This window comes from Cervus canadensis, chromosome 17 (genome assembly GCF_019320065.1).
Source record: "Cervus canadensis isolate Bull #8, Minnesota chromosome 17, ASM1932006v1, whole genome shotgun sequence".
In the NCBI taxonomy this organism is placed as follows: domain Eukaryota; kingdom Metazoa; phylum Chordata; class Mammalia; order Artiodactyla; family Cervidae; genus Cervus; species Cervus canadensis.
In genome coordinates this window covers 36,103,958-36,113,123 of record NC_057402.1, presented here as the reverse complement: position 1 = coordinate 36,113,123, position 9,166 = coordinate 36,103,958, and the positions used below count along the sequence as shown (strand labels likewise).

Sequence of the window (9,166 nt, the reverse complement as noted above, 5' to 3'; positions counted from 1 at the left end):
GGCCACTGAGAGGCTCAGCCACAGCCAGCTAACCAAACCGTTTAAACGAACCCAGGACCTTTTAAACAAACCCAGGGCGTCAGAGGATGAGATAGCTGGATGGCATTACTGGTGCAATAGACATAAACTTGGTTAAACTTCGGGCGATGGTGAGGGACAGAGAGGCCTGGCTGCTGCAGTCCCTGGGGTCCCAGAGTCGGACACCACTGGGAGACTAACAGGACCCCTATATGGTGACTGGTCACTAGGGGGCGATCTCACACAGCAAACCTGCAGCCCTCTGAGTTCTGGGAGAAAGCTGAAGGCCTTCACTTGCCCTTCCATGCCTGGGTTTCTCAGTTCAGGGAGGCAATGAATTGAAAACAAGTCCTGGTCAGCAGGCAGGAGCATCTGAGAAGGCATACCTTCCAGCAGCTAAGATGTAACCATGTCCGCGGCACGTCAGTGTGGAGAGAAGCTGAAAGGACAAGAGCTTGTCTGTTTTTACTGGGTATGAAAATGAATTTATTTACACAGTAACATGATGCCACAGAGAACACAGCAAAGTACCACAGCAAACCAAAGGGCGGCGCCGCCTGGTGACAGAGGGGACCTTTCGTTGGTAGGTTTCTACAACTCTACAATGTGTTAAGTAGAGAGGTGATGCTCCAGGAAAGAACAAAAGAAACAAGATTTTCAAAAAGCGAGCATGGGCAGAACCAGTGGGGAATGAAAGAGAGAGCGGAATGAGGACTGCCATGATTCAAATCACTGAGAAGGACAACATCTTGCTTCTGCCCTCATTTCATACCAAAATGCCCGGCATGTCAACAGAAAAAAATCCCATCCCGGTGTGTTCGCATGTAACACCCTTTAAAACTGCTAAGGGAGGGGATAACCAAGTAGTTATTTGGAGCAAGTTTCCTGAAGCAGTGTGGTTTATCTTTCAAAAATGCTACCCTGAAGCCATAGGGCTGGTTCAACATTCAAGTTATCGGGAGCGCGGACACACACACACACTTTCCACACACTACACGGGCAAAGTGGATTTTCCATAATATAATATTTGTAGCAAAATATATGACTCTGTACTTCTGCTAGGTTAAAAAATGTCCGACCTCTTTTGATTCCCTGAAACTTTCTTGATTTGAAAAATAAAAGTGGAGGCAAATGGGTGGGGAAAAGTGAGAAGCTGGAATAAACGCGGAGGCTCTCCGGCATGGGAAACACCTGACGGGATGTCCCGGATGCAAGCCCCTGCAGCCCGCCCGGGTAAAAGGGGAAAAGCTTCTGCAGTGGCTGACGCAAAAACCTACTCTAATTTCAAACAGCTGTGGAGAGAGGGTGTTTAACAGCTGTATAGCACCTTGTACTTTCTGGGCACTTATAAATATTAAATGGTGGTGATGATGAGTGGTGAACACCTCGGTTTATAAAAAAATACTACATTTTTAAAAAGAAAATTCCCAAGAGTTTTTTTTAAACAAACCTATTGAAACTACCACATCTCTTAAAAAAAGAAAAAAAAAATCCTCAGCTTTTAGTATTACAGGGATATGATGTTCCCAAGCTGAAGTTTGGGTGATTGTCACAATCATGTAAATGGGAGGGGATAGTTCCTTCTCCTGAAATGCTGGGGAATTTATAATCTGCCCAAGGTTTTCGTTAGCATCATCTCCCCCCCCCACCCCCCCGCCCCCGACCCCATACACAAAATGGACTTGTTTTTTAAAAAATAGGTGCTTTTTTGAGGATGGTTTACTTGATCAGCGGAATACCTGGATGTGGAATGCATGTGAATTCTCTTCCCATGGCATCTGTCATAACTCCGCCTCATCACCTAAAAAACATCAGGACAGAGAGGCTTGGTTTCTTTGGTATAGTCTCCATCTTGAATCTCGCATGGCACACTCGGGGCCTCCCTAATGGCACCGTCGTTGGTCCATGGAATCCCCACGTTTGGAGCTACTGGCAGCACGGGCTGCGGTGCACATTTGAGCAAGAGTGGCCCTGACAGCGCTTCGGGCCTTTGAGAATATGGGCTTCAATGAGGTAAAACCACCTGCTACCATGGGCAGCCATCCTGTTCACTCATTACGCTGAACCAGAATTTTTACTCCTTGTCAACTAGTAAGGGGAATAAAAAACATGTCAGAATTAGCCCAGGAAGTCAAGTTGCTCCTGCCCATCCCAAGTATGTTCATACTTTATTTATACATCTAGAATCATTTAGAATACAGTGCAGTATCCTGAGCCCATCCCAATTTTTGGAACCCATTTTTTTTCAGATCATTGCTGGTAACATCTAGGGAAAACTTCTATCAGCAAAACTAAGGTAATTTCCTAGCACCAAAGTATTCTTAATTCAAATGTGTGAAGTGGAGTGCAATCCTTCTATGCCCTACTGTTTAGTAGGCCCCAAAGATCTTGCATGGATATTTTATAATGCTAGAGACTTTAAAATACAATTTTAGGTAGTCTAATTCCCAGGATTATCATTAATATTTCCAGAGGCTCAGATCTCTTGGTTTAGAGTTTTCTAAGTTCACAAACTTGGACTGAGTTTGGAAGCACAACTGGCCCCCAATGACAGTGAAAGTCTACTCAGACTCTTAAAATTCTAACCAATAGATCTTACTTTTGGCCCCTCAGCATCAGCAGATTAGGGAATGTGAGTGCTCTGCTCCCCTGTATATCTCACCCAGTTTATCTTCTGAGGGCAAAACTTAAAACCCACTGCCATATCCTGGCTTCCAATTCTGACTTAGCCTATGGGTTGGGGGACATCCTTCACCATTCTTTTGTTGTTGATGCCATGGGTTGCAACTGCTCTTTCCACCATCTTGCTGTTATTCTTGATGAAGTAGCTTCTTGACATCATGCTAGTGCACCAAGGGCTCTCCTCAGGCGAACAAGGGAGCCCTTTCACAGCCCCCCACCTTCCCGTGGAACATCTAATTCCTTTCCTCCCAGACGAGGTTAGCAAGCTAACAAGGCACTCTGCTGTACATTCAGTCTTGGTCTTGGCTACTCCAGCCATTGTCCTGTTTCTCTAGTACCTAAAAGTGTACGAGAGATTATTCTTGTTCATGTGGCTTAAGGAAAAGTTCCAATAGCGGCTTAATTGTTCAAATTCTTAATATACATGAAAGAATCTATAGTACAGACTTCAAAAGAAGAGAAAAAATCCAATCCGTATTGAAGACAATAACTTGATGTTACTTGAGAAAACTTAAAGTGCTATACTAGTCACAATCCAAAACTCATATATATATATATATATATATATTATATGTATAAATATGTATGTCTGTGTCTGAGGGCAGGATTTCTTTGCAGTTGATGAATGAATTCAAATTTTCTGCTACAATTAAAATGGAAATGCAAAATATATGTGTCAGTATGACATTGAATTTCATCATTTTGGAAAAATATTTGGAGGACCATCTGACAATACCTCTTGCCTAGAAATAGGGTTATCTTGCCTATTCCGTTTTCACCTGTAACACCTTCGTCCTTCCCCACCTTACATTCTTTGGCCCTCACTCAGAGAACTATTAATCTAGCCACCCGTCTTGGAGGAGCCCGAGTCCCTTCCTAACCAGCTGGCATTCATCTTTTGCCCTTAACAAGTCCGACCATGAAAACAGTACTAAACGCATCTAATGTGAAAAGGTGCTCGGTTCACCAGTGCTATGAGATAGTGGTAGTGGAGGGTGTCCGTGCTTATAATATTATCGAGTTAAAATGAAGAAGACTGGATCCAAGTCAAAACAGAAACAGGAGAAAAAAAGGAGGGTGGTAGTGGTGAAGGATACCTATAAAACAAACAAAGGGGCCAGGAAACATTCTTCATTAAATATGAAACTGCATTAAATAGTCAACATTCAAATTCACACGGGCAAGGCAGCGTGAGAGTGACGTTGAGGACGTGTCTCCATGGAGAGCAGGCTGCTCAGGGGGCGTGCTGGCTGGCAGGGCCAGTGGTCTCTGCGCTGCCACTTCAGTGTATAACTGGGCGGGGCTTATGTGCACGTGGGTTAGCTAAGGTCAACCTAATAAAGCCTGCTAGGCAAAGTGAGGCCAGGTTGCAGGACGCCGAGAGCGAGCGGACGGCTGGCCTGCAGCGCGCGCCCATCCTGTGGCCATTCCTAGGGGGCAGAGCCTTGCACTCTGGCCAGAGGAGACAAGACTCTGTGTGGGCCAACCAGCTCTCTTCCCTGGAAGTCCTGAACTCCTGGCCGGGAGGACAGGGGCATCCTCCAGATGGGCCTCACAGGTCCCATTCTCGTAAAAAAAAAAAAGAAAAAGAAGCAAAGAAGAGCACAATAAAATACATTCTTCTCCTTTCTTGATCCTCTTTGATACAGGTGAATCACATGAAAGGTGGTTAATAATGTTTAAAGTTTAGAAATTACCAAAAGGCCACTAACGTGCTATCTAAGTAATACTGCACAATCAGGCTTGGCTTTAACAAGCTCTGCACTGGCTGATGCGGGGCTCAGGGCTGTCTTGCCCACCAGGCAGAGGATGTGTCTATCAACCCTGCCACAGGTTGCTCCCCCAGAGGCCTGGCCTCTACTTCCAGCGGGCATGTGCACACACACGGGTATACACGTGTACACACACTCACACTGTCTGAGTGACTCTTGGGATTTCAAAGTTGAAGTAAACAGAACAGATACTCACAGTTTTGAATAACACACACACACACACACACACACACACACACACACACACACGGTGGAAGGGACACTCGTCTCAGCGCAAATATGTGCCAAGGGAAGAAGGGGAAGGTTTCTGTGGATATTGCTTCAGGTGAAGTTGCAACATAAACACTGTATATACAGCTAAAAAAAATACATACAAAAATTGCACATGTATCCATAGGAGGGGAGCACAGACCCCATGCGGGGTGAACGGCTCTCGGCCACCCACCTCAGCAATGCAAACTCCCTACGAGCTGCCCTCAGTGCTGTGTCTGAGTCACCGGGAGCAATGTGCCCGTGCAGCTGGGAGGCAGTCTCTCTAGACAATGTGGGCATTGCAAAGAGGTCGGCGGTCTCATCAGTGGCCTTCTCCCCTTCCTCTGCCTTCTGGCCATCCTAATAGCCAGCCACACCATGCCCTTGAGGGAGATGTTACGGCTCAACGGACAGCCATTTCCATGCAGAGCTGTTGTCTACAGCATTTGGTAGACTAGTTAACACCGGCTGCTGATAGAAGGAGGCTGGCCAATTATGGCTCAGGGGAAAACTGTGATCTGGGTACTGGCAGCCCTGGCTGCCAACGCTGACAGCTCTGACAGTAATCAAAGAACAGTCCTTTAAACTCTGTTCCCCTGATGGCCCCTAGAGAACTGCATGTGCAGGAGCACCATCTCCTTGTGTCTTGCTAGCTATTTGTAAGATCTGAACTGCACTCTGCCCTGCTGGGGCACTGGTGACACCACCTTGGGTCAGCTCTGTCATGGGCTGATAAACCCAAACTTCACTGGCAAGTGGGGACAGAACCAAGGTGAAGGAGATTCAGGCAGTGGCAGCACGAGGGGAGACTGAGGGCCGTCCTCCATACAGTGCACACACTTACTGATAATGGAAACCAAATGGGTGCATGACCCTAAGGATGGATTCTCTCTCCTTGTCCTTCTACCATCTGCTGGAACAAAGGATGTAATTCCAGGAACCAAAACTGTGCTGATGCTAAGTATGGCAGTTCTGCCTGGTAAGAGAGCCAATTATTGATCCTTTAAAGGAAAAGAGTTTGTTGTGAAAGTTTAGTAGATGATGGTAAGTACTGGTTAAATCTGTCTATTGCTAGTGAGAATAAATACATGGTGTTAAAAAGACAGGTGATACTCAGAGTTCTGGAAGAACTTGACCCAGCTCATGGAGTTCAAACCAGAGGAGCTGTCACTTCAAGGATGCATCTTCATATTTCCTGCACTTGGGGACAGTTAGGACAGAAGGTGTTCCCATGAATGGCAGCTGCACATTTGTGCGGCTGACTTTCCCTAATGTTAAGATGGACTCAGCGTCTCACTGGACTTGGATGGGGATGGAAGGCTTGTCTCTCCTCTTTCCTTGAATTCTGTATGAGTACCAGGAAGGGGAAATGTGTGGGCAACTTGAAGAAGGTGACACATGAAGTAAGAGCAGGGACCGGGACATGTTAACGGGGCTGCAGGATTTTCACGACACAGCTGAGAGAGTCCGGAGTGGCAAAAGCCAGATACTGAGCACAAAGCCAGTCCTCCAGGCTGATGCCAGCCTCCCGGTCCAGGGACTTCTCGGCAAACTTGATCATGAGCAGTGTGCGCTTGATGTCCAGCCAGTTCTGGAGCAGGGTATTCCTGTGAGCGGGGCTGGGGGAGGCAGTGAAAGTCTGGAAGAGATCTTCCCGGGGACCCCAGAGCAGACACTGGAGGATGCCTTTGGCATCTGAAATGAGGATCCGCTCAGAAGGGTTGGGATTCAGGAGGCAGCTGGCCAGCTGCTGCAGGCCCCGGGAATAGGGGGAGCGGAGTGGGATGCGGGGCAGGTCGGCCCGAGTGTACTCTTTTTCCTTCAGCTCTGGGTTCTCATCAAAAGGGTTGGGCAGGTGCAGCATCTCGTAGATGAGGATGCCTGTCTGGAACTCATCACACTTTTTATATTGCGTGGCCGTGATGATCTCGGGGGCGAGGCGGGACTGGTCCCGGAGGATCTCAGGGTCTACCAAATGGCTCTTCTGCTTGGCCTGGGAGAAGTTGCTGACGATGAGCCTCGTGGGACAGGACGGGGTGGGGCTAGGCTCTGTGGGCCCCAGGCCCTGGGTGGGCCCCCCGGGCTGGTAGTGGACGAGCAGCAGGTTCTCCAGACGCAGATCGCAGTGGGTGACGTGGTAGGGTTTGAGGTGCTCCAGGCCCGAGCACAGCTGCAGAAGCAGCAGACACACTTGCCTCTCGTACGCGTCCGGGCTTTTCCCATGCTGTGCCAGGGAGTCGCGCACAAAGTCGGCCACTGTGAGACAGGGAACCTCTCTGGTGATGACCACAACGTGGCTCCTCTGCTTCCTGCTGACGACTGCCTGGCTTTCTTTGTGGGACGACGACTCTGCTTCGGAGCCCAGGTCTGGGCTCTTCCCATCAGCTTCTCCTCTCACCTCTTCCGTTGCTTCCATGTCATCCTCCTCCTCTTCGGGGGCGTCGGGATCCTCCCAGGGAAGCAGGCGCTTAGGAACTTCGGCAAGGAAGTGACCGCAGTCCTGCTGGATGTTAAAATGGACAGCCAGACTCTGCCGGATGGCCAAGCTGTGGTAATACTGCTGCGATTCCTTAGCTTTGCTCTTACAGATCTGAAGGAAGAAAGCAAAGAACACAATTTAAAATGCACACCATCATAACAAGCCTTCTGATTTGTAAAGAGGGGTTAATGAGAAGGTGACTGGTAGGAGTCTGGAGCAGCGAGAGCAACAGTGTTGCAGTGGAGATACAGCAATAGAGTTGAGTTTTTCAGAAAGGGTTTTGGTGACTGTGTCGAGTGACAGAAACAGTGTCTTCATGCTTAACCCATCATGTGTATTATCTCTAGTCCTTATGTGTGCGCCTGTGCTAAGTCGCTTCAGTTGTGTCTGACTCTTTGCGACCCTATGGCTTGTAGCCCGCCAGGCTCCTCTGTCCATGGGATTCTCCAGGAAAGAATACTGGAGTGGGTTGCCATGCCTCCTCCAGGGGATCTTCCCAGCCCAGGGGTCAAACTTGCCTTTCCCGCGGCTCACTGCACTGCAGGTGGGCTCTTCAGCACTGAGCCCTCAGGGAAGCCCTCTAGTGCTTCCACTGACTCCTTAAAGAATAGGCCGTGCATGTGCATGGTCAGTCGTTCAGTCATATCCAACTCTTTGTGACTCCGTGGGCTATAGCCTGCCAGGCTCCTCTGTCTATGGAATTCTCCAGGCAAGAATAACTGGAGTGGGTTGCCATTTCCTTCTCCAGGGGATCTTCCTAACGCAGGGATCAAACCTGTGTCTCCTGCATTGCAGGCAGATTCTTTACTGCTGAGCCATCTGGGAAGCCCAAAGTAGGCTGAAGACTTAAGAATTTAAAAAACAAAATCAAAAAACACAAACCCAGGGCCACTAGTTTGCAAACCTAAGTCTGCCCGACACCAAAGCTTCCTCCTTCCACTCTACCTTGCCCCTCATCTAGAAAACTGAAAAACAAAAAAGTCATTTTCCATTTATGCTTTCTTTCTGTGGAGTTTTATAGCCCAGACTTACAGAGCAGCTCAATAAATAGCTTATAACATAGGCCAGAATACCTTATATCACTGGTCAGGAGACTTGACATAGAATTGGCCAGGTAAACTGTGGGTCTTCCTAACTTTTCAGTGAATGTCATTGTGATGGTCACAACTCAGGCACTCATGGGTAAAGAAGAAAGTTTGAGAGAATCATTGGTCTCATCTAGCCAGAGCAAAACCACCATTTCAATGGCAGCAGTCTGAGTTTTACATTTTCTCTCTCTCTCTTTTTTTGAACAACAATCTATACCCAGCTTTTATTACTTAACAATATGTCTTGAAACTGTTCCATAGATAGCATACTATTAATAGTTTTTTTTAATAGCTACATACATTCCAGTGCATGGACATACAAGAAGAGTTCAGTTACCCCTCTCTACTGGCAGACATTCAGGTCCTTTCCAGCTACAGACAATGTTGCAGTGAAAAGCCTCATACATTCCCACATTGCTTGTGTATGAGGACACCTGTAGGATAAGTTTCCAGAAGTGGAAGTGCTGAGTCAAAGGGGATCTGTATTTAGATGTTTGATAAATGTTACCAAATTGCCTCTATCAAGTTGAGTCAGTTTACGCATTAGCCAGTGGTGCAGGGGGGTGGGGGTGGGGGTGGGTGGGGTGCTTGGTCTCTTCCCATCCTTGCCAGCTTATCATGTTTACAAGCTTTATCTCTACTGATCTGATAACTGAAGAAAAGTATCTTTGGAGATACTATTTTTAATGAGTTATTGAGCACCTCTTCACATCTTTAAGGGTCCACTGTAATTTCCCCCTTTTCATTACCATTAACTATCTCTTTATGAAGTGAAGTGAAGTGAAAGTTGCTCAGTCATGCCTGACTCTTTGCGACCCCATGGACTATAGTTCATGGAATTCTCCAGGCCAGAATACTGGATTGGGTAGCCTTTC

General features: G+C 47.4%; 1 protein-coding gene across 10 annotated transcripts in view; it reads right to left on the bottom strand.

Moving 5' to 3' along the window:
* Positions 1–480: 480 nt before the first annotated feature.
* The window catches only part of PEAK1 (pseudopodium enriched atypical kinase 1), a 307,119-nt gene continuing 298,433 nt past the window's right edge, over positions 481–9,166 (bottom strand). For all 10 annotated transcript variants that reach the window (XM_043489511.1, XM_043489513.1, XM_043489507.1 and 7 more), the window contains one exon: positions 481–7,314. In XM_043489511.1, the coding sequence (XP_043345446.1) occupies positions 6,151–7,314 (1,164 nt within the window). In that variant the 3' untranslated portion in view covers positions 481–6,150. The remainder of the gene's footprint in view (positions 7,315–9,166) is intronic.